This window comes from Archocentrus centrarchus, chromosome 1, assembly GCF_007364275.1.
Source record: "Archocentrus centrarchus isolate MPI-CPG fArcCen1 chromosome 1, fArcCen1, whole genome shotgun sequence".
In the NCBI taxonomy this organism is placed as follows: Eukaryota; Metazoa; Chordata; class Actinopteri; order Cichliformes; family Cichlidae; genus Archocentrus; species Archocentrus centrarchus.
Genome location: NC_044346.1, coordinates 31,257,058 through 31,283,330, shown reverse-complemented (window position 1 = coordinate 31,283,330; position 26,273 = coordinate 31,257,058). Strand labels below are relative to the sequence as shown.

Below are 26,273 nucleotides of genomic sequence, written 5' to 3'. Positions count from 1 at the left end.
TTAGAGTTTTGGTGACCTTGACCTTTGACCTCATATGTTATTGGGTGGGTAGTGCAGTGGTTAGCACTGTTGCTTCACAGCAAGAAGGTTTGAATCCACCTTCTGGCCTTTCTGTGTGGAGTTTGCATGTTCTCCCCGTGTCTACGAGGGTTCTTTCTGGATACTCTGGCTTCCTCCCATAGTCTAAAGACATGTACTCAGTGGGGTTAGGTTAATTAATTAATCTGTCTATAGGTGTGAATGTGATTGTGAATTGTTGTCTGTCTCTGACTGGCTGTACAGGGTGTACCCTGGCTCTTGCCGTACGACAGCTGGTGACCATGGCTCCAGCTCCCCTGTGACCCAAAAGTTTCATCAATTTTGGTGCAAAACTTTTTGAATTATATTGCTAACAGACAAATGAACAGGAGTGAAAACATAGCCTCTCTCCACCTGTCGGTGGGTGAGATAAAATAATAATGCAAAATAAAAATGTAATGAGATGATTATAGTCTTATGACATGAAATAGTGCATTAAAAAGTTGCCTTTCTACAGTCTATTTATTGAATAATTGGTTGAGTCAATGTATAAAATAGGTTGTTAAATAACATGTTACTTAATATTTACATAAAAAATGAGAGATTTGGATAGACATGCATTCTTTTTATAACCAGGACAGGAGAGAGAACAGAGGACACTAAGAGTGCAACAGATCACTGAGACACCAAAAGAGCAGGAAAGGTGAAGAAGAGGTGAGCATTCAAAATACAAGACGAAGGTGACACAGTTTTTTTTTAAAAAAAGGAATTGTAACACAATACAAGCACGTATATTGGGAAACAGCCCAATTGCTCGGTAAGCACTTCCGGGAATCTATATGAACCACGTGATGACGCAACGCTCCATTCGACGGCTCTGGTCGAGCCGTAAAGTGCAGTGCGCGTTGCTATTGGAGACGCAATGTAGGAAGTAAATTCTATTGCTTACCGAAGCAAACGTAGAAATATTCCACCCGACATTCGCCATACATTTGGACTGCTGTTTCTCACCTGGATCCGACTTGAACCATCGACCCGCGCGGCTGTGACGCTAACGTCTCGCTCCGTGAATCTAAGGAGGTAAACAGCCCGTGTGAAGCTGTGTGAAGCTGGGGTTCTGGCTGTTAGCTGACATAAATATAGACGCTACCTGCATATTAGAGCCTAGAAATCGTTAGATTTACTATCCCAAATTACACTGGATGTTGGAAGTGAAGTGTACCGACTCAGGTGTACTAAGGAGATCTTGAGTCACTCCTTGTCCTTTATATTTTGCTTCCAATGAGTCAGACTTGTATTTTTTTTTCCAACTTTATATATCTGTGCTCTTCCCTTTGAATTAATTTAGTTTAATCGTGTTTATGCGCTCCCTTTAAGGTATTAAAAGTCAATGAGTCGCGGTCACAACCCACCTCCTCGGGGTCAAGGGGCAGCCCGAGCCAAACAGGTAATTACCCTTCCTGTCTGATAATGAGTTGTGCAAACTTTACCTGTCGAAAGCAGGCAGGACTCTGCAGCTGCTGCTCTTATTTATCTATCTTTCTGTCTGTGTGTCTCAGATGGGCCTGCTCCTTGACCTGTCCCCAGATGGAGGCATGGATGATGAGGGAAATGATGATGAGCTGGAGGCAGAGTTGCTCAATCTGGTAGGAGGAGGTGGGGGAGGAAAAGCACAAGGGAAGAAAGGCCAAGGGAGAGGTGAGGATGACACATTTCTGGCAGCTGTCTTTCTTTCTCATTCATGTACAAATTCTTAAGTTGTCCTTTTTTTTTTTTTACTGTCAACTGCTGTTGGTGACATATTTGCTTATGTTCAGCACCTGTTCCCATGGCTGAAATTGAGCGAATGGCAGCTCTGTGTATGAAAGATATAGATGATGATATGGGAGATGAAGATTTGGATGATGAAGATCTGCTGGTAATACACACACACACAAAAACACAGACACAAATACAAACATTTTACTGATTAAATAGTTAACTGAACTTGTTGTTTGTGCACATAGGCAGAACTGAATGATGTTTTGGAGGATGATGAGGAGCACACTCCTGCTCCCACTCCACCTGCCGCTACACCAACTGCTCCTAAAGCGAGCATCGCCTCACACTCCTCGCCTCTTGCTGCTCCCAGTGGTGCAACTGGGTTGGAGGCACGACTGCTGGAGCGCATTGGAATGTATCAGACTGCCATTTCCAATGCCAAGGCTGCAGGCGAGACTAGCAAAGTTCGAAGATATGAACGCGGGCTGAAGGTAAAACAAATAAGCACAAACGGCTCTTATATGATGTGCAGCCAACTTTACCTTCATTTAGATTCTTTAAATTTTACCTTACTGCTCAGATCAAACTCCATGTTTATGAATTTTTGTTTTCTTCCACCTTAGACACTACAGTCCATGTTAACATCTGTCAAGAAAGGAAAACCAGTCAACGAAGAAGAGATGCCTCCACCTGTTGCTCTCGGAGAAAAGTCGAATGCCCCAACCCAGCCTGAAGTGGTTAAAGAACGAGAGGTGCCCAAGCCTGTGCTGATCCCCTCCCCTCCCACCAACCAGAAACCTCTGAGGGAAGCTGAACCGCCAGCTCCGAACGCTAAGCCAACGCATTTGATTCCTCCCCAAAGGCCAGTTGCCGCCATCACTCCGGAAACACCTGCCATCTCTCCCCTCACCCCCAGCCAGCCTGACGCACAGCACTCAGGTAAACACACAAGAGGATTTTTACGTGTATTAGATGCGTTTAAAAGTAAATACGGGGGGCTAGTGCTCGGCTCTAAGGGGCTTCATGAATTCATCTGGTCTGAAAAAGTCTTGATTCAGATTCCACAGTGCTGTTGAATGTAATTATTTAAATGACCAAATATAATTAAACTCTTTTGAGTATGAGTGTTAAGCAATTAATTGATGAAAGAAGGATGATCTTTGCTTCTGTTTCAAAGTTGGTTTTATTCCTTCATTAAGACTAATTTACATGTGGGACTTTTTAAACTCCTGATTAGACAATAAGTTTAATCTATTTACTCTAGCTTCTGCAATTAACAGCACCTGTCTTCATTTTTATTAGTTTATCAATTAAATCAAAAAATCAAGTTAATCATTATTAGTAATCAATGCCTCCCAGTGTCATCTCTCAGCATGCAGGTTCTTGGTTCAAATCTCCTGGTCACCTGGGGCCTTTCTGTGTGGAGTTTGCATGTACTCCTTATGTCTGTTTGCCCCCACAGTCAGGCATACAGTACATTAGGTTAACTGGTGACTCTAAACTGGCCGTAGGTGTGATTGAGAACGTGAGTGTGTTGTCTTTTTGCTGAGTTATCCCTGTGATGTCAAGGGTGTACTGTACCTCTTGGTCCTGTAGCATGTAGGATATGTTCCAGCCTCTCCACGACCCTAATTTTGATAAGGGGTTCCTCTCATTTTGACACAAACACATGAGTATGTCTTCTTCACGCAGAGGCGAAACAGGCAGTGTTGTCCAGGCAGAGGGAATATAAGCTAGCTGCCATACACGCCAAACAGAGCGGCAACACCGACCACGCCAAACAGCACTACCTCACTGCCAAGGTAACGCTAGCTGATATCAGTCAGGTCATTGGAGTAAATCTGTGTGTGCGCATAGTTGTGGTGTAATGATTTTTAATAGTTTGTTTTAATAATGTTGCTCTTGATTTTTGTAGAAGCTCGATGTGCTGCTAGAGGCGCTGGACCGAGACGAACCAGTAGACCTGAGCTCACTGCCTCCTCCACCTGGTCAGTGGTTAAAGGAAAGCTTTACCTCAAGCTTTTGAATTTTAAATACTAATTCATTCACTCACAACAGTGCCAGCAGTTTCCTTTAATAGAAGTGACTAGAGACTCATTTTTAAAAGAAATTCAGCATCAATTAAAAGTCCAATTAATGAGCTCCAGGCATACATATGCATGCCTCAAACACATGCTGTCTTTGCTTAATTGATATGTTGTGTAAGTGCATGTCACATATTTGTTCCTGCACCTTTGCTCACATGTCTGCTCATTCAGTAGACCTGAGTCTCGCTCAGACGCTGCCTACTAAAACACATTTTCTTTAACTAAACCGTTAGACACTCAGTTTTAAGAAAACCAATCACGCAAGACATTTAAAACTTTTAAAAGAATTCAAAGGGTCAAAGTGCTGTTATAGTGAAGTGAGTGAACAAGTGTGCGAAGGGGTCCAACTTGAACAGTATGAATCTTTGGTGTGAATTTGAAGATCCTTGGTGAAATCGTTCAAATTATTACTTTCAGAAAGATTTTCAGAAAAATTGACCTCTGACCTTTAGCTTGAGGTCAAGGCCGCTGAGATTCAAACACATTTTTAGTACATGTATCTACTGTATGGCGTGAATTTGAACATCGGAGGTCATATCGTTCTCACGTTATGGCCAGCGTTTGTGCATTTGTGGAACAGACAACGCAGACGCCGAGGCTATGGCAATAGCTCAACTTTGTTCTTCAAAACAGCCGAGTTACATAATTTTCAAATTTTATCCTTCTTCTATCTTTCGATTAAGTGATATCTTATATTCTCTGGATCAGAAACTTCCATGCTACTTGTTGAACTTTCTATAAAGTGCGATATAGTCCTGCGTTCCATGTCTCCATATATGTCGTACTTTAAACATTGCGTTAATCACACTCTTGATAAGAAAAAGTAGGTTGGCACTTTAAAGCACTTTGAGTGCTCAAATGGAGAAGGAAAGTGCTGTACAAGAGCCAGTCCATTCTTCTGCTTATTGAGGAATGGCTAATTCATGACATAATTGATGACATATTAAAAAACTGCCTTGCAGTTCTTTGCTCTTATAGGTAGTCTTAATTAGAAAATCTTGAAACAGAATCGGTTGAGTTTTGGAATTTGTTAGACTTGTACAGTTGTTTCTAACTGGGTAAAAATTACAATCGTAACCTGTGTCCACATCTCCACCGGTGTCTGATCATCTACAGGAGATGTAGTAGCAGAGCAGAGTGCTCCTCCTCCTCCTCAGTCTTCTAAACCCGTCACCCCCGTGGCTCCTGCAGCTCCTGCTGCTCCTGCACCCACCCAGGTGGCCACTGCAGGTATGATTCCAGTAGTTCCAATCCTTCATTTTAACTAATAAGTATAATAAAGTGATTCAAAATAAAAAAAAAAAAAGTCATGTTGAAGTAAAGATAAAATGTGTATATATGTCTTTTTGTCCCTTGTATAGACCTGCCTGCTCCCACGAGTGTGGCTGAAGCCCTGCAGCAGAGGATGGAGATATACAAGTCAGCAGCAGAGGGAGCTAAGAGCAAAGGGGATGATCGCAAGGCCCGAATGCATCAGCGCATTTTGAAGGTACATAACACAAATATTGGGGCACAAATAAGACATTAAAATGTTTTTAGCTATTGCAGCTTTTTTCTTTGAAACTTCAATTCCTGGCTCTCTGCTGCTGTTTTGGTAATCTTTCTTTATTAGCCAAGTTGAAATATGCTGTGATATGTTTTTATTTCTGAATGCACATGCTTTTGTTCCTTTGAGATTGTTCAACATTATTGTGAAGAATACAGAAAAGCTCTAAATTCATTGACTTGGTTGAGGCAGGATGAATGAATAGAACAGCGTTATGGAGAGAGGGTTAACAAAGTTGTAGGGTATGTATATGTGTTGTGTAATCACATAGCTGCAAAGATGACACTGATTATCATGGAGGAGTTAAGTTTTTGTTCTGTTCTTTTGTTTTGTTTGTCCTTACATGAAAGATAAGGTACTTTTTATTTGGTTCCCTCCGTTTTGGGTTTGCATTGGAGTGGAAATGGCTCTGTGTGCTTTCATATGTTATATTTCACTATGTATTACAGGCCTTACAGAATTGGAGCGTGAATAATAGTGATTAAGGAATGTTCTTTCTTAACAGCAATATCAAGATGCCATCAAAGCTCACAAAGCTGGCCGACCTGTTAACTTATCTGATCTACCTGTGCCACCAGGTAAATTTGAATTTAGTTGTGACTCAGGATTTTGGCCGCAGGGTGATGTGTAAGGCTTGTTCATGTGTATTTGTGCATTTTTTTTTTTTTCTACACCAGGCTGTCCACCACTTCAGGGCTCAGAGGGGAGTCAGCAGAACTTCATAGGTGTCCTGGAAACAGCCATGAAAATAGCAAACCAGGATGCAGACGCAGAAGATGACGAAGAGGATGGACAAAGAGAGGCTGCCAAGGTAAAAAAATGAATTCAGGGACTGCCAAACGGCGAATTGTGATTTTGCAGCCAAGAAATCTGATTGATTTTGGACCAAGCCAAGGAATGCTTTATTGTGTCCCATAATAGCTTCTGCAACTTCTGTGGCTGATTATTCAGTCATTGTTTTCTCAACTACACCTTCTGCCTATTGCATCCTTTTTGGACTTGTAAATAATATGCTTTGGAGTATGGAGTATATTAATAGCAATAATAATTTACACAAACCTCGTAAGGTATGTCAACCTAACCTAACCTCACCCTAACCTCTGCAGGCTACAGTGCGCCCACCTGCCCAGAAAGCAAAGTCTCCAGCTCCCCAGCCTCCTCAGGCTCCTGCAGGCTCTTCAGCTCCGAAACTGGGAGCTAAAGGTGAGTTCCCAGTGTGGGTATGTGTGAGGGGGTCATTTACGCGTGCCGTGCGAGGTGTTAGTGTTATACAAGACTAAAGCTGTGTCATACTGCAAGTGTTATGGCCCATTTATGCTCGCTGTTCTCACCATCACAAACGGCACTGGATGACAAAAGTGATGTCACATCCAGAGTGGCATGCGCCAGTTTTGTTTTGGCCGGTGGAGCACCTCAAGGTTTGGAACCTTGCATGGGTGCAGTTTAGGACAGTGTCAGTTTTTACTGCCATTTTAATGAAATATCAGTACAGAAGCTCAGAGTTTCATGCATTATACACATGGAGATGTTGTAACAGTTTGAAAACATGAGCCTTTGTGGGAAATATTTCCAGGTTTAACTTCTTCTCCTATACGAGCACTGTGCAATGAAAATACTGCAACAAGACTGAAACTGCAAGTCTTATTGCCCATTCATGGCCTTATGGTCCATTTGTGCTCGCGCCCTCAGCACAGGTACAGATGTAGCAATGTCACTATTTGTGTGCAAAGCAACCAATGCGGCAAGTATAAATGGGCTATTAGAGCTCAGTTCTTCTCCTTATCATTATTTTATTTTATTTTTGGACTTGCGTGCATGTGCAAAAGAACAGTAACAAAGATGTCACACATTTTGCTGTTGGAGAGCAGTAAGCTTGGAGGCCACCTGAGTCAGCGTTTACAGTTTCGTCTGTGTGCAGTAAAAGACAGCAAACTTGTGAGTGGACAAAAAAAGGCGAGGCTGAAGAGAGACCGCTCTTTACTTTTGCAGTATAATAACTCCTAAGTCTTTACAGAGGTGCGCATTGATGGACAGTTGGAGCCAGGAGCGGTGGATCTTGATGCAAATGGCTTCAGTAAAACATATTTCATCCAAAATTTTCAGGATGTGAAAACTCTTACTGGCCCAGACACTCAGTTCAAGCAAGTGATGAGTCTGTTTGGACTGAGTTTGTGGTGCAAAAAGAATCAAACCTGGATTGAATTCAGTACCACATATTGGTCCTGTCAGTATGTGGCACGAACAATGTTTGGTCAGGAAAAACAGATCTGAGTTGCATATCAGCTGAAATAAACTTTTTGCCAGCAGTGTGAACATACGGTAAGTTTCACTTCTTTTTCTCTTAATTATCCTTGCAGCCCAGCAGCAAGTGGATTTTCTGTTGCTAAGACGACAAGCTTTCCTGCGTGCGGCACTGCGCTCCAAACAGATGAAGGTAATCTTTTCACTTCCCAGTGCCTTTCTTTTAGCTGTAGATAGATATCTGTCTTTAGCACAGATGCTGGTGATTTTATTGGAATCCCAAACATCTGTTATATTTTTCATTGATGCGTCTGTTGCCGCTTTTGTAGGACATGACGGGAGCAGCACAGCACCTCAGACATGCCAAAGGACTGGAACCCATGATCACCGGTGCAAAGTCTGGCCTACCAGTTGACATCACCAAGGTTATAAATATAGTTTCACATCCATATTAGTAATACTCAAGAAGTAAGAGTAGAAGGGTAGTAAGAGGCGTACACGGGGAAATAAGAGTCATGTCACGTGTCAGACATGAAGTTTATTGACATGCTTTAGTTTAATGTAAAATGCATGGACCACATAACCTCATCGAACTTCACTTAAACTCTCAAGCAGTCAACACAAAAAGCTGCACGACCATTCTGATTAGTTTTACAGCAAACAACAGATGACTCACAGCAACCTGTTTCATAACCCTTGCAGGTGCCTTTTTTGTTTAGCATGACCACTGGGTGTGTCACTGTGCACACCTCAGCTACAAATAGACAGGCAAAATTTGTTGAGATCCTGAAATGATACAAGACTGGATTTAAATTTGGTTATATTATACTAAAATACTCTATATCAAAGGAGTTGGACATATGTGATATAGAGAGTGCGTGTGCGTGTGCGTGTGTGTGTGTGCGTGTGCGTGTGTGTTGAACAGGTTGTCACGGCAGCAGGAGCTGAATGTGTGAGGTGTGTTAACAAAATGTGACAGAAATAGAAGACGATAGGAAGGAAACACGGGATGAAATCAAAACACCTGGTCTCACCTTCTGTGTGTGTGTGTGTGTGTGTGTGTGTGAGAGAGAGAGAGAGCATGTGCATATTTTCAGCATCATTACACTATTCATATTTCATATCCATGCCACTTATCCCCTAAGATTTTCATTCATTTTTGCCTGACTTGTATTTAACGTCTTTTCATATAACTCATTTAGTTATCTCTGACTCAGCCCCCTTATGTATTAACCAAGAATATTATGCTTGTGCCTTTGTTTGTTTGTCTTATTTTTGTCTGCAGGATATCACACAAGTGTAGAAACAGACAGAAAACAGAGTAACAGTTGATTAGATTTTGGTCCAGGTTTGATATGGGGTTGTCAAAGCCATTTTGTGAATCATAATAGAATATTTGTAGTAAATCAGTTACACTGAATTCAGTTGGCTCTGGTAACTCTCTAATTATTATTAGTAGTAGTATTTTTATTTTTGTGTGTGTTCCTCTTTCTCCTTCCCAACAGATTCCCAATCTTCCAGTAAGTGAGGAGGACTACTCCCTGGCTCGCTCTCGTACCTCTCCTTCCTCTCGTACCGTTAGTGAGCAGTACCAAAACCTCATGGATCATCTGAGAAAGCAGCATGAGGTTAAGACATACCTTTTCCTCCTGTGTATACTACATTTTATCTGAAAGAGCACTTTAAATATCCTCCTTACATACTGATGTTAATATCATGCATTAGTTCCAATTATGGCTTTAAGATTGTTCATACGTTTTCTGACAAATCACAGTTGTTTTTTATTTTATTGTCCTTGGCTAATGTATGATCTCTCACACACCCTCTTTTGTTCTCTGTCCAACAGAAATGTCTGGGCCTGTCCCAACAATTCACACAAATTGGAAACGTGGGAGAGGCTTTAAAGTAAGAAATGTTTTTGTTGGTTTGAATTTTATGCATTTTAAGTGTTTTGTTTTTTGGGGTTTTTTTTGCATCCATGGTGGAACTTAAAGCGTGTTATTATCTTGAAATGATCACAGTTTACCTTAAAACAGCTCAACACCAACATCTAGTTCAGATAATTGGTTGTGTTTGCATTAAATGACAAATGCTCATAATTTGTTATTCAGTTTGAATAAAAATCTAAAATCCAGAGAAATGTTATTACCTGTCAAATTAATGTATTTTTAGTTTATTTCAATTATTTTTCAATTGCTTTCTATACTTTAATTTGTTTAACTGAGCACTTCTATAGGTGTAGGAAATTAATTCTCTGCTTCAGTGCCATGTGCCAACACAATGCAGAGCAGCTACCTGAACTCTGCTCTCACAGAGGTTGAGTATCTCATGAATGGTGTTACATCCTCACTGCGTACAGCTCTGGATACTGTGGCTCCTTTGAAAGTGAAATCCTCAAGTCAGAACTGCTTGACTCCCTGGTATAACCCATAAACGCGTAGCTTAAAGCAGATAACCGGTAAGCTGAAGAGGAAACAGTGTCTCACTCATTTAGAAGATCTTCATTTAGCCTGGAAAAAGAGTTTGTTGCTCTATAAAAAAGCCATCTGTACAGCTACTTTCTGTACTACTGATATTTGTTTAGACTCTCTCTCTCTCTCTCTGATGTTTCCAGTTTAACTTCAATGGTTACTTCCTCCAAACCATCAGTGTGTCTATTGGACCCCATTCCTACTAGACTGCTCAAAGAAGTCCTACCATTAATTAATGCTTCAATCTTAAATATGATAAATCTGTCTCTGTTAATGGACTGTTAATGCTTCCCTTAGGCAGTATTATTAGAAGTCACTGCATACATTTTTATTGCTATGAAGATGATACCCAGCTTTATCTATCCATGAATCCAGATGACACACACCAATTATTTAAACTGCAGGAATATCTTAAAGACACAAAGACCTGGATTACCTCCTATTTCCTGCTTCTAAATTCAGATCAAATTGAGGTTATTGTACTCTGTCCTATAAATCTTAGAAATATGGTTTCTAACCAGATACTTGCATTACCTTGGACTCCAGTAACACTGTGAGAAATCTTGGAGTCATTTTTGACCAGGATATGTCCTTCAATGCACATATTAAACAAATATGTAGGACTGCTTTTTTGCATTTCTAAAATTAGAAACATCCTTTCTCAGAGTGATGCTGAAAAGCTAATCCATGCATTTAATACTTCTAGGGTGGACTATTGTAATTCATTATTATCAGGCTGTCCTAAAAGCTCCCTGAAAAGCCTTCAGCTGATCCAAAATGCTGCAGCTAGAGTACTGACAGGGACTAGAAAGAGAGAGCAGATTTCTCCCATATTGGCTTCTCTTCATTGGCTCCCTGTTAAATCTAGAACAGAATTTAAATTCCATCTCCTCACATACAAGGTCTTGAATAATCAGGTCCCACCTCATCTTAAAGACCTTATAGTCCCATATCACTCCAACAGAGCACTTTGCTGTCAGACTGCTGGCTTACTTGTGGTTCCTAGGATACTTAAGAGTAGAATGGGAGGCAGAGCCTTCAGTTTTCAGGCCCCTCTTCTGTGGAACCAGCTCCCAGCTTTGATTCCCCTCTCTGCTTTTAAGATTAAGCTTAAAACATTCCTTTTTATAAAGCTTATAGTTAGGGCTGGATCAGGTGATCCTGAGCCCTTAGTTATGCTGCTACAGGCCTAGGCTTTTCACCTCTTTTCACTCTCTCTGTGTTTATACCCCACTCTGCATTTAACCATTAGTTATTATTAATCTCTTCCACACTGTATCTTTTGTCCTGTCTCTCTCCCCTCACCCCCAACCAGTCACGGCAGATGGCTGCCCCTCCCTGAGCCTGGTTCTGCTGGAGGTTTCTTCCTGTCAAGAGTGTTTTTCCTTCCCACTGCCACCAAGTGCTTGCCAACGGACTGGCCAAGGGTGTTGTTTGATTTTTGGGATTTTTGCTCTATTCTGGGGTTTTTACCTTAAAATAAAAAGTGCCTTGACGAGACTGTTGTGATTTAGTGCTATATAAATAAAACTGAATTGAATTAAATTCTATAGTTAGCCACTTTTTGGCAACATGCACATGGCGTTTTAACTGTCCTTCTGCATCAAGTACCTCATCTTAATGTGTAATGTTTGAGTCACAGCGTGTATTTTGCATGTTTCACAGATTTTTTTTTTTCCACATATTTCGACATACATTTAACTGTCAGGCATTGTGCTTTAAACCTTTTTCTCATCCTTGAAAGGTCTGCACTGCTTCCTCGTTCTTCTGGTGTGCTTTGAAAAATGTTGTCATGGCCTAGAAAATGAATATTTATTTTTACAGATGATGCATAGGGTCTTATGTAAACCTGAATTTTCAAAAGCAGTGATACATGTGTAGAAAACCCTGATCCCGGTAAGACCGGGATCAGGGTTTTCTACTTGTCTGTCTGAAGTGTTGCTGCAGGTTGAATGTTTTTTTGTTCTTTTTGTTTTTTTTTTTTACCTCCACGGGCAGGTTGTGTAGGCACAATTTGCATCACAATTACATGCATATCTAAAACGAAAAATCAATTTTTTTTGTTACACAGATCTAAAAACCCTGACTATGATGTAAGATTTGTGTGTGTGGCCCATCTGTCTTTCCCCCAGGTCTGAGAAATTAGTTGATGAGACCATGAAGTACATAGAGATTCTGAAGAGTGCCTTTGCCAAGGGTCATCCAGTTCCCAAGTGCCGCACAGAGGAGAGAACCTTCAACTCTGTCAAGTCAGTAAGAAATACTCAGAATATACTTTTATTCATAATACTTTTAATATAATGTAATATACAGCATGCCAAGTCTCTCAGTTTGTCTGATGGTCCACCACTTTGGTCTAGACTGATTTTCATAAATTTGCTGTCTGATTTTTTCTTATAGCTTTGAATCTGTTGTAAACACACAATCGTGTTGCCAAGTTCTGTTCAGTTCCATGAACGTTACTCTTTTTATTTAACTAAAACATTTTCAGCTCAGTTTTTAACATAGTAACATCTGCATCATTGGCCCATTTTTAGCTCGGATGTTTTGTAGAAAAAGTCACCGCCGACACTGGCGGTGTCTGTTCCACAAAATCTTTAACATTGGCCATAACTCAAGGACAATTTCACTTAGGATGTTCAAATTCACACCATAGATTCATATACTTAAAAATCTTGGACGAGTTCAAATCTCGGCACGCTTACCGTCAAGCTAAAGGACGATTTACTTTACTATAACAGCATTTTCTCACACACACACACACACACACACACACACACACACACACACACACACACACACGTAATAACACAACTTGACTGCAGGTTAAGTCACTGAAATGACTTTAATAAAATAAAATGAAAAAAAAAACAACTCTGGCATCAGATTATACAAATTATTCTACAAATAAATTTAGTATTCAGTTTCCTTACTATTAACATGTTAAGGGTTTAGACTTTTAAGCCTGTAAACATACGCTGACGTTGTACATAATGTACGCTAAAGTAAACTCCATATCATTTAATTTTTACCTTTGCCAGTGTTTGTTCCAGTAATTGTTACATTTGAGGCCGCATGGCAATGGCAGCATTAGTTAGCTAAGCACAGGTTAAAGTACATTTTAATAAGCCTATTGTTTCCCAATAGAGGTTTAAGTCTAGCAGTGCTCTCCCTTTATTAACAATTTTTTTTGTTCTGACCAACATGTTAATTAATGTAATTCATCCATGCAGAGGACTCCTTCGATGAAGATTACTCATAGTCTATATAACTATTTGTTAGTCATCTTCTGGCATTATCTCAGTACCTGCCCAAAAATGAAAATATGTCCATCAGTCAGTTGCTTGATGTTTTGCCTGACTCTATGAGGCTTGTACATTACCTTTTAATTCTCTACTCATACATAAGCTACTTATTTTGAAAGCAAATTATTGAACATTAGAAGTAGTGCTTTTCCTGACTGGAGTGATAGATGAATCCGAGTGATTCATTGTGACTCACTCTGCCTCTGCCCCAGTGTCATACAGAGCTAACAGCTAAGTAACTGTGGCAGTGACTCATTCATCAGTTGTTTGCCTCTCTGTGAAGCTGACTGCTTGTTGTCTGTCACTCGTGAAGCTGTTTCTGAATGGTGAACGTTCCCTTTTTTTTTTTCTTTTTTGTTTTTTGCTCTGTAGGATCTTCCCCAACCTGACACTCAATGACCTGATACTATACATCAACCGAGGCATCAACCTCCCAGCTCCCTCTGGTATTGAAGTCATCTGCATCTTTGAAATTACCAGGCAGTAATCTGCCAGATCTGTGTGTGCACTGACACCTACCTCTCTCCCTCCCTACAGGTGTCTCTGCTAATGATCTGGATGCCAGTGTAAAATTTGAGTTTCCTTTTCCCAGCGCGGTGAGACTCTTTCACATTCACTGCGGATGTTTCACTCAGTGTATTTACATATGTGTTTTAATGAATTCGTTTATTTGTATGTGTGTGTAGGAGGAGGCTCAGAGGGACAAAACCAGCACAGTAAAGAACACCAACAGTCCAGAGTTTAAAGAGAATTTCAAACTCAACATCAACCGTGGCCACAGAGCCTTTAAACGAGTCGTACAATCCAAAGGAATCAAGTTTGAAATCATCCACAAAGGGTAAAACACAAGTCTTTTGATAGAAAAAAGATGCTTCCATATTTGTCTGTGTGGTGTTTAGTTTTGTTTCCCTGTTCTAGCTTCTGTAAGTTGTATTCTCTGATGTGTTTATAGAGGCCTGTTCAAGAATGACAAAGTAGTTGGCACTGCTCAGCTGAAGCTAGAGGGTCTAGAAAATCACTGTGAAATCAGAGAGATCTTAGAGGTGAGTGTTAATTACACGCACGAGCACACACACACACACATACAGAGTAGATCCAACTGTACGTATTTGTGTGTTTTGTAGGTGATGGATGGGCGTAAATCTACTGGTGGCAAGCTGGAGGTGAGGGTGAAGATCAGAGAGCCTCTGTCAGGTGTCGAACTGCATCCAGTGACAGAGAAGTGGCTGATTCTTGAACCAGTCACTTCACCTCCAGAGAAACAGAAGGAACGGGTGAGCAGGGTTCCCAGATAAACTGACCCGTCTTTGCCTTTGGACGCAGGGACAACACTGAAAAACGTCCAGCTCAGGCAGGAACTCACATAGGACTCTTGTGTGATGTAAACTGTGCAAAACACTGAGCCAAAGTGCTGCCTCAGAAACTGGATATTCATATGTGTCAGTACACAAGTGTGAAGTCAGTTAGTATAAACAAAGTGTTTGCTGGCTGATCAAATAGTGACTGAAACCCCGTCTATTTTAAAACAGGTGATCCACCAATAACATCCCACTTCACACAGCAATTGGCTAGGCATCAAAGTGTATAAGATTTTAGTGGGTTTTTTGTAAGTTCTGTTTATTCTTCATGCAGCTACTTTATTAACTGAAGTGGTAATAGTTCTTGGCACAGGGAAATTGGCAGACATTTGAATTCATACTCTTCCATATTATTTAGTCAACCAGAGGGAACACCATGAAAAGCTTTGAGGGTAAAAATGGAGATTTTACAGTGATATCTTTATCTGAACAATTGTCATGTTTCGCTGCTTTCTGTGTAATGATCTTCACACATGCATTTCTGACAGTTTCAAAAGAATCAGGTTGGGATGTTTTCCACAGTTTTACTTTCTCACATGCGGCAAACAGCAGGAAATGGTCTCCTTCCGAGACTTTCACAATATAGACTCCATTGCAGCTCCGTTGCTTGAATATGTGCAGCTCAAGCAATGGAGCTGCCTTGGTAGAATTTGCAGGAGGCAGTACACGTGATCCCATTTATTCAGCAAATTTATAGATGGGAAATGCCAGAAGTATATTTGAAAAGTGCAGAATAGAGAAAACAATACATTTGTCTGAAGAGAAATGGTTGCGATCAATAAAAACAAAATGAAAACACGTAAAGGAAACAAGGTTAGTGACGAAATGTGCATGAAGCACGTTAATCAAACATCAAGCCTCCACTGAAAGAAGGAAAACAAAGAAGCCTGTAATATTCCTAAAATTGATACTTGATCATTTGTTATTGGTGCAGACATAATCATACATTTCAGCCTGGTTGTTTGAGGTGTAATTAGCGCTCTTTTAATTACATTAGCTCACTGCATTGTCATCTTATGTGATGATTCAATGAGGCCTGACTTGAAAATTAATATAACCACCTACTGATTTCTGGGCATTTTCACCGCTGGCTGTCACTTGAATAGAGATGACAGCCAGTCAACACTTGATTTTTATTTTTTATTTCTCTCTCTCTCTCTTTTAGTGTCTTAGTCTCTTATTGGTCTGCCACATCTACACATATCCTCACTCACTATAAAAAAATGTAGTATTTTTCAACAACTACTATAAACAATGTAGAAACAGGACAGTGACAATGACTTAAATTTATATACACCGAGTATGCTGGGAAGCAAATTGTCAATCTAGTAGCTGTACAAGCTTTTAGGCTTTTCCACTCTGTAGCCAAAAGAAGCAAAAAGGTGCATTGTTCACATCCTAGCGAACAACAGGTTTTTCACTCACATTAAATGTTGCCATCTCCTTTGCTTTTAGATGTGTTTGGACAGCAAACTTGTTTGCTTTGAGTATAATCCAGCCTTCTTCTCAGATTACCTTACTCTTTTATGTTATCCTGCAGGTAAATAAATGTAGTTATTACAAAAACTAGCAATGCACCTAACTAACCTATGTACTCAGCGCTATCTGGTTTTGGCAAAAGTCAAATAATCGGATTTTCATAAACCTGAGTGCAAATCAGTCAGTTGGCCACTGTCTTAAGGAATCTACATCCTCACTGAAAAATTTAAACAGGGTAAATCAGGTATTTGTAACCCCTTCACCCAGTTACAGAAACCGTTTTTTTGTTTTTCTTTTTCTTTTTAAATGTGCATCATAATTAGAAAATCATCTTACTCGATCCAGCTGTAACCTGGTTACTGATTATATGTTGTTGATTAATTGTGTCAGTTCAGTAAGCTCTGTGTGTGCTTCTTTAGGCTCCATCTCCTCGGTCTAAACCTAGACATGAAGGAAACAGCAGGAGCAGCTTGGATCAGGCTGCATCTCCCCGGTCTAACCCCAGAAATGAAGTGAGCAGCAGAAGCAGTCACCCCAGCAGCTCTCCTCCACAGTACAAACTCCACAGCTTCAGCCTCCTCAACTATGACAGGGAGCGGCTGGAGAGGAAGGTATTGCTGTGTGTTTGTGCGGCCCAAGCCGACCCGCAATATCCACTTCTCTAATGCTCGCAGTGGCCCAAATGTGCGAAGGTCTCGTCACTCATTACGCTTGTCTTGCAGATTACAGAGTACCGAAGGAACCGGCGGGATCCCCCGTCTGACCTCATCCATCAGCACAAAGAGGTCACACACAGACTTCAGTGGCAGAAAGCACAGCTGGAACGAGCTTCTCCTGCTCTGCTCACAGGTAACACACACAACACAAGTGTGTACACTGACTGTCCTATTTAGCGCGGACTGATTAATCACATTTTAATTTCAATTATGATTTTTGCTTTTAAAAATATTTGTTTTAGTTTCATTCATTATGTTTGATTTTTGTCTTGTGTTTTAAGTCAACCACACCTCTTACCTTTGAATGTGTGCTCGTACCTTTCCGTAGGAATTTAACCTCACTTTTTAGAACAAAATGACAGAAGGAGGAAAGAGAACCTTTTGTCAACATCTATTTAGAGCAGCCAGAGTTCTCAAAGTATTGCCCATGGGCTGATGGCAGTGCACAGCTCCATTTCGTCAGTCCTGCTACTGAACTTTAATATTTCCAAAAGTGGCTGGTGTGAAAATGTGTAACATCTGCCTCATTAGTGGTTAAAATTGGGCCCTATATTACAGTCACCATCATAAACTGCCATCCAGTGAAACATTATCTAAAAGAAACAGCAAATATAAATAGGAATCAGGAATCAGTCTAGTTTAAGTCCATCACAGGCATGATGGGAAATAAAGGCTGTCGCTACAGCCTAGAGTTAACTCAACTGACTCAGTCTGTTATTTTACCTGTATACACCACCAACACAGCAGATTGTAGGTTAAACAATCAACATGTGATTGAAGTGCAGACTTTCAGCTTTAATTCAAGAGGTTTAGTGTTTAGAAATTAGACATTTTATACATAGTTTCCTATTTTCAGAGGCTCAAATATAATTGGAAAAGACTGCCTCAAGTCTAGAACCCATAAACATCACCAAATGCTTTTTTTTTTCTTTTGAGATGCTCTGTTAGGCCTTTACTGCAGCCACCTTCAGGTGCTCCTTCTTTGAGTCTCTCTGCATTCAATTTTGTATTTAATAACTGGACAAACTGCTGTGTTGGATTAGAATATCCAATTTGTTTGCGTTGTTTCTTTTGCACTTTGCTATAAGTCATTACGTCTTTGCACTGTGAAGCACTGTCCAGTTAGTTTTGCAGCATTTGGCTGCATCTGAGCAGAGAGTATGTAGCCCTGTACACTTCACCAGCAGTCACGTCATCGATAAACACTAGTGACCTGGTTCCACTGCCTGCCTTACATGCCTATGTCATAACATTGCCTCCACCATGTGGTATGCTTCAGATCATGAGCTCTTTCTCTTTTCTCTTCCCATCATTCTGGTACAAGTTAATCTTGGTTTCATCTGTTTGTTCTGTCAAACTCTAATCTGGCCTTCTTGTTTGTGAGTGTAACCACTGGTTTGCACCTTGTTGTATACCCTCTGTATTTCTATTCATGAAGGCTTGTGTTGATACTTCCTTGAGATGCCGTGAGGTTGTTTTTCTGGACCATGTAAAGAATTCTGTGATCATCCACTTTGTGATCTTTGAGGAGTTGAGGACTGATTTGGCTGCTCTTAAAATTTTTGTTATCTCTCTGATAGGATTGTTTTGGTTTCAGATTAATGATAGCCTGCTTCACTTGACATCATGCATACAAAAAAAAAATAAGACAGAGAGAGAAAGAGAGAGAGAGCATTCCAGTGAACAGCTACCAAATACAAGTTGGAATCAATTCCAGATTTTTATTTGCCTAATTTGTCTTGGAATTTAGGCCTGCCTCTCGCCCTGTGTCAGCTGGGATAGGTTCCAGCCCCCCTGTGACCCTGAACTTGATAAGCAGAAGAGAATGGATGGATGGATGCAGCAAGGTGGTGTGGTGGTTAGCACTGCTGTCTCACAGCTAGAATGATATCTAGAAGGTCTGGGTTCGATTCCACCTTGGTCTCTCGCTGTGTGGAGTTTGCATGTTCTCCCCGTGTCTGTGGGTTTCCTCCGGGTACTCCAGTTTCTTCCCACTGGGGTTAGGTTAATTGGTCACTCTAAATTGCCCATAGGTGTGAATGTGAGTATGAATGGTTTTCTGTCTCTCTGTGTTGGCCCTGCGACAGGCTGGCGACCTGTACAGGGTGAGATAGGCTCCAGTCCCCCTGCGACCCTGAACAGGATAAGTGGAAGAGAATGGATGGATAATGTGGGAACAGGCCTCACTTCCCAAGAAACTGCTCATCAGTCAAATGTCCAATTACTTTTAACCCTTAAATAGGGAAGTATTTATGAAATGAGATAGACGCCAGCACTGTCATAAAAACATAAAAATTGAGGACCCCTTTGCAGAGGACGTAAAAGTTGTCAATTGGGTTCCATAGTAGGTGAACCTGTGGAAGGATCTTTAATGGTTTACTGCAGCTGCCGCTGTCTCCGCATCTCCAAGGGACTCGGTCTGCATTTGGCAGTGTGCCACAGAGGTGTTGGTTGGTTCATTGTTGGCTTTGCCTAAGATTGCTGTCCTTGTTGCTACTTTAGAATAGAATAGTCTCTTTATGTGTATAGAATAGAATTTCAGTCTCTTTATGTGTGCGAGTGTGCTGCCACTGCAGACATCCTGTGGTGGAGGCTGCTGCAGCGAGGGACCATCAGTTGGCGTTGCGTGTAATTATGTCCAAAGCGCAGGGAGACACGTTGTTTTATGGCTACTGGTTTATTTGAAGACTTCTCTCCAAATCCACTGAGAAAACTAAACACACAATACTGACTGGCTAAATGTGACAAAAGGGAATTAGCTTTCAGTCATGGGATGTCTCCATAAAACTGTCCAACTTGAGAGTATATAAGGTGCTCACACTCGCCACAGGCTTGCAGTTGTGAATTAAGAACTGACTCACTACACACAGGAGACTTGTCAGCAAGCTTAAGATAACATTACATGAAATAATACTTAAATAACAAATGCAGCAGAAATACTTCTCAATTATGAGTGTTGGAAAAGATTAACAAAAATATCAAAATTATGTATTCAATATGATGGCAACAGTTATATTACAAGCTGAGCTTCACAGTGAAAAACTGGCCCTAAATCCCTACCAGGACAAATGGTTTCCCCATTACCTCCAATTCTTTTTTTCATTTAGTTTCTCTTCTTTTGAATTCAGTTCTTCAATAAATGCATTGTGTTTATGATGATGAAGACTAATTGCATAACTCACTTTTCCTCTCACCGTGTGTGCAGAGTATGAGAACGCGCTGCAACGCTTTGTCCAAGGACTTTCTGAGTCTGTGAAAAAATATTCCAGTCAAGGAAACAGGGTGAGTGCAGGGGCAGGGTATGGACAGGGGTGTGTGTGTGTGTGTGTGTGTGTGTGTGTGTGTGTGTGTGTGTGTGTGTGTGTGTGTGTGTGTGTGTGTGTGTGTCTTAGTGTGAAAACTTTTTATTCTCTTCATATAGGATGCTGCCAAGGATGCACTGGGCAGGATGAGGATGGTGGAGAATGAGGTAAGGTTTGTTTTGTTATATCGGAAATGTTGTATAATTGTCATGTGTACATAAATGCAGTTTAGTCAGTGTGTTTACTCCTTCTCCAGCTGGAGTCGCTGAAGAGGAAACGCACTGGATGAGAAGAGAATAAGGAGTGGAGAATTGGCTGGAGTACTGTTATCTATCTCTCTCTCTCTCTCTCTCTCATACACACTCATATACAAACACTACAGTGGGTACAATGAGCACCTTTAGCATGATTCTGTGCTGCTCATGCGCAAAACAACCACAGACCTAAACTGCTAATTCAGTCAGTCATTCCTATAGCTTGTGTCATATGTGGTTACTTACCTGCCACAATAACTTAAGAAACCGCTGCAACCACAAAGGGAGATGGAAATTTAAAACGCATTAAAATGTGTAAAGATTTAAGAGAGATGCATTTGCACTTAAACAAGACAAACACTACAGGAAACTGCTTCTAAAGAATGGCTTTACAGATTTACTGGGATTGTGTTTTGTTTCTGGGATTTTTTATTTTTTTTTGTTTGTTTGTTTTGTTTTTAATTTTCCCATCTTTCCTTTGGCAATTCTTGATGAAGATGTCTGTTAGAAGACTTAACATTTTACATTTGGCACCAGCTTTTGGTGTCTACAGATGACCAAAAAAATGTGTGTGTGCTCTGCGGTGTGTTTAACTAGTGCACTAGGGAGTTTTTTTGTTTTTTTTTTAACCTTTTTCCCTGTATTTTATGTGTGTAATGAGCTTAATCTAATCTGTCTGCTCCAGTGTTCGCAGATTACAGTAATCTGCTCCGTTTGGAGTGCTGTGATACGGGAATAAAAAAAAAAAAAAATGTGGCTTCGGGGTGCAGCAGCCTACATCCCATAATGAGGGATTAGTGTTTATGTCACCAAAGAGGCGACTACATCAGACGTAGAGTCGCCTCTGGGGGCTGGGAAGAGGGGTTTTAACAGCTTGCCATGAATGTGGTAGAAGCTTAGCCTTGCTAAGAGATTTCTGCTTCTTCGTCAGCTGCTTCTTCTTTGTCGTCTTCATCATCTTTACTTTCTTCACACCCATTCCTTTCAAGATTATTCTCGATTATTAGGCTGCCCTACTCAGAATCTATTTACCCTCTTAAACAATATGAAATCCATTGTGCTGTTACTTAGAAAACAGTTAAAAGCTGCTGCGTCAGAGCGCTGCTTTTCCCACAGACTGTGATGCATGCAAAAAAATAGCATTTGTCCCACTGAGCTCTCCAGTGGCAGCACAATGGATACTGAAAAATCTACCCACGGGAAGGCAACCTGATAAGTGTCAGTATGGCTGGGTAATTGCTCATTTCTATTTCAGTTCTCACACAGACATCCATGCTGTCATCTTCCTCTCTACCTTCACTTCTTTTTTGAGAGTGAAGTCAAGGGGACAAAATACAGACAAAACCACTTAAGCTTTCCAGCGCTGACAAACGTAGGCAGATTGGAATGATTGGAATGAGTTGCCACAACAACACTAGTTTGACAAATGTGCGCTGCCATGTATTCTGAGCTCTGGGCAGATGTTTCGTGTGCTAACCTGACAGGAGATCCTGTTCCACATTGATTGCATCCAGCCGGGATGTAGCAGAGTACTTTTAAATGAGCGTTATTGTATGTTTATGTTTGAATCCCGAATATTAATGATGTCTGGTAACTCCAGTTAATAGTTTTTTGGTCATGTGACACATCAGATAATCATGTGTTCACACTAATCCACTCACTGCCTCACTCCATTAGCAAATAATCCTGGTTAAAGTTGGCTCTCCACTGTGTTGTGACCCTTATGTAACACCCCTTGCCCCAATTTTTTATTTTATTTTTTAATGAACAACAGACATCTTTTACTTTATCAGTGTTGATTTTGATCACCTAATGTTATTTAGTGGACAGATGGTAGCATAACAGCTTCAAATCTTTGAATGTTCTCTCTTCTCTTCTAGGTAGCCGTTTGTGTCTAATTTTGCACGGCACAGACTTTTAGAAAATAATCTTGCCAGCTCCTAAAACTTGAGCTTCAGTCAAGCAGGTCTGGATTAATGTCAGTGATGCATTTGTGCAGCAGGGTAGTTTAAGTACAAATTTATTTGTGAACCTTTGAGCATTAAGAAAGATTTAAATAGTGAATCAGTGGATTACACAACTTAAGCAAATTTCAAGGTTCTGCTAATGGTTTTCACACTGTATACAGGGGCAGAGCCAAGGGGTGTTCACAGCCTAAAGTGTCAACCACCTCTGTGGCCACCTCTTACAATCAAAAGTAAAGGCTGTTAGAGGGGCTATGCATGTGAAATTACTGTTTTTTAGCAGAACTAAGGTTTACATTTAAAGAAAGAAAAAAAAAAAAAAAAGCTTATCAGTCCTTACCATCATACTTGCCTGTATAAGCAAATCATAAAAGTGAATGACCAAAAATCGGACAGTTTCTGTAGTAATGGTCTCAGGTTAGCCCAACCTACAGAAATTGTCTGGCTCCAATTGAAAGGAGCCCCAAATACCTGCTTATAACTATAAAAATGACTAATATTTCACTATAATTGTCTTCTTTCTTTCTTTTTTTCTGGTTGATAAAATACAAGGCAACACAATTCCATACTTACCTAAAATGATCAACATTTTATTAAAAAAAAAACAAACCAAAACATTATCACAGGAGTGGGATTTACAGAAAGACTAACTCTAATGGAAAATGGTGAGTTGGGCTAAAACAGCTGATGTGGTCAACACAAAAATGTCGTTCCGATTTAACAAGTAACGTCTGAATGCGACCGTGTAGCTCTGATAAGACCCGTGTAGCAGCTGCATCTTTCAGGCTGCACAAAAAGTGCAGTTGCACAGCAGCACCCCACCCCCACCCCATTTTTTTTCCTCTTTTTTTTTTTTTTTTTTTTAAATCCAAAGCTGTAACCCCACATCACCCCAAACGCACAAAAAGACACTCCTGCCACATCACCCCACTCCCCGAATAACCTTGCGGCCTCTGAGGCTGTCCCGTTGTCCTGGCAACAAGCTCATCAGCATTCAGTGTGGTAGGTGGATGGTCAGGACTCGGGTGGAGGGACATATTGTTAGTTTGTCCTGCTGGTGACTCACACTTCTTTTCTGCGTATACAACACACGACACACACTCCTCCTCACTCTTTTACATGTTTGTTTGTCTCTTTGTCCTGTTTTTGATCTCATTTTAAAAAGTTTGGTAGATTGTTTTTTTTTTTTCCCCCTCCTGATGAGCTGGAGTAAATGTATCCATTTGTTGAAGACTTTTTTTTCTTTTTTCTTAAATCTGTTAAGTCATGTAAGGGCAATCATTATAAATGTAATGTTTATATTTGGTAAATATACAGCATAATATGCTCTGTCTCTATTTTTAAGTGTATGTCTTGATGATTGGTGCAGTTTAAAATGGGAATGCATGAAGGACTGATTGTTGAGGCTTTATTATCTTATGTATGAGGTTGGTGTTAACACGAATAAAGTGGTGAAACCGCAGTGAGTTTGTGTCATCATCAAGTCTATCATAGTTAAATATAACACTAAGACAAAAACTAAAAACTGAAATGGGTGCGAAAAAAACCCCAAACATTTTAGTTAACTGAAATGAAAATAAAAGCTCAGACTAAATCTGACTAAAATAAAAGACAAATATACTAAAATGGTTTTTAGGTTTTGTTTTGAATAGACCCAGTCTGAGGACGTGTTGTACTACTATGAACTTCTAAAATCTTGCTCCTGACTAATATCACTCATAATAAAGAAACTAAATTTAACACTTAAACTAATAAAAACTAAAGTAAACCTGAGCAAGTTCAAACAACTGAAATGAAAGAAGCAAAAACCCATCCTAAATACCAGCTGAACAAAAGCCAAATAAAAACAAATATTTAAAAATTTTAAAAAGAAAAACTTAAAATTGTAAATCCAGCTTGGTTCTTTAAAAGTATCACTTATAAACCTAATTTTGACTGAAATCCTTCAGAACAGTTAACATTATTTCTGTCAGTTATGAAAGCAGTTGAATAAATGTGATGATGTGTGTAGTTGATTCTACACAAACATGTTTGACCACTTATAGCCAATGAAATACTAATTCTGTAAGGCCCTATGGAGACCATCTACAAATATTTAGAGAATGCTTAAAATCTTAATGTTATTAATTTAATTAATTTGAAAAAGAAAAAAATATTTTTGTGGCACTGATTTCATTTGATCATTAGCAACAAATTAAGCCGGGGATTGGGATCCCCTCCCTACAGGGAAATTTTAAGAGTCAGACAATTAATTTGAATTTTGTACATTCTCTGCATTAGAAGATGATGCAGATACCTTTATTTATGTAAAGAAAAACATAAATGTACATTGTATATAGTGTTATTATTCATGTACACTGTATATAGTGTTATTATTAGTAGTATTAAGGTTAATCTTGTTTGATGTTTTTATCTATATATATATATTCTTTTCTTAATAGTGTAAATTATTATATTTTTATTTATATTTATAATAACTGCGGCTGCTGTTACACCCAAATTTCCTCTCTGTGGGACAATAAAGGCTGTTTCTTCTTCTTCTAAAAATCAGGCACCTGGTGACAAACATGCATGTGGAAATTTATGCTTTCGCTCCTTAGCAAATACACTTTATGCCTCTGCAAACAGCAAAGTCTTTAGTGGCTTTTACTTAATGCCAAATGATAGAGCACGTCAAAAGATGATCTGAATTACACTGTTTTCCTCCCATGTGACTCTCAGATCAGATAGTGTGTGACTCACAGACTTGCAAAAGTTGTCTGTCATTTGTGGGCTGTGATGTAAATGTAATTATGTTTATTAGGATTAATGGCAGAGTCATGAATTTGCATATAAACAATACTATAATAATGATAATAATACAATATAATGATACTAAATGAATGTACTCTTCTGAACTTCTTAAACTTCTTAAATCCAATGACAAATATTACCCAAATAATGATTGTAATAAAGAACTAAAACTAATACAAACTAATCTGAAAATAAACATTATAAATAAATAAAATGAACAAACCCACTTTGTAAACTAAATGAAACAAAAGTGCATTGTCAAATATTCAAAACTGAAAAATAAAACCAGAGTATTTTGTTTACTCCTTTTGAATCTTATTGCATTTTTAATTTTTTTTTGTTTGTTTGTTTAATAAAAACATTTTATTTTCTGTTTAGATTTTATCAGTTTTAGAGTTAGTCTAGCTTTTGCTTTTATTATAAAGGACAGATTTATAAAGTTTAGAGTATTTGTATTCTAACCACAATACAAATACTCTGACTCAGTACTTGAGTATGTTGAACTAAAGACATTTACTATACATATATATGTATATAGATATGTTTATTTTAGTCAATCTTTCTGTATAATTTCACAAGTACACAATGTCAATGTGGTTACTTTTCTTTCCTTTTTAAGCAAAAACATTAACAGATTTTTATTTTTCATCAGAAATAAGCTTTATTAAAACTAATAAATTTATAACTACAATAACTCTGATCTGACTGCTTTATTTAAGAGACATTGCCACCACACTCCTCTGCCTGTTAGGGATGTATGTTGGGACGTTTCCCCTGCACCCGATCTGAAATATGCTCCTATATTAGAAGGTAACATATTTCTTTTCTTTTTTCCTTTTTTTTTGCAGTAATTATTACACACTGCACACAGAGCATGTGGTGTTTTGCAGGAGGAGGTGTCACCAGAAGACAGAAACAGTAAAATCTTGGGACAAAAATAGACTTGTCTTTGCAGACGGAGCCTGCTGTTGTTGGGGG

At 39.5% G+C, this 26,273-nt stretch overlaps 1 protein-coding gene across 1 annotated transcript; it reads left to right on the top strand.

Moving 5' to 3' along the window:
• Positions 1 to 915: 915 nt before the first annotated feature.
• On the top strand, positions 916 to 22,862 carry cc2d1a (coiled-coil and C2 domain containing 1A). The gene is made up of 28 exons (XM_030737371.1): positions 916 to 1,098; positions 1,396 to 1,465; positions 1,578 to 1,716; positions 1,836 to 1,936; positions 2,025 to 2,270; positions 2,403 to 2,718; positions 3,472 to 3,581; positions 3,695 to 3,767; positions 4,983 to 5,096; positions 5,228 to 5,355; positions 5,918 to 5,990; positions 6,090 to 6,223; positions 6,519 to 6,615; positions 7,770 to 7,846; positions 7,983 to 8,078; positions 9,159 to 9,281; positions 9,500 to 9,558; positions 12,257 to 12,373; positions 13,802 to 13,875; positions 13,967 to 14,025; positions 14,116 to 14,267; positions 14,382 to 14,472; positions 14,554 to 14,703; positions 16,686 to 16,877; positions 16,989 to 17,115; positions 20,188 to 20,264; positions 20,404 to 20,451; positions 20,541 to 22,862. The coding sequence occupies exons 2-28, from the start codon at positions 1,409 to 1,411 to the stop codon at positions 20,571 to 20,573; spliced, it is 3,063 nt and encodes a 1,020-aa protein (XP_030593231.1). The 5' UTR covers positions 916 to 1,098; positions 1,396 to 1,408; the 3' UTR covers positions 20,574 to 22,862.
• The last annotated feature ends 3,411 nt before the right edge of the window (positions 22,863 to 26,273 follow it).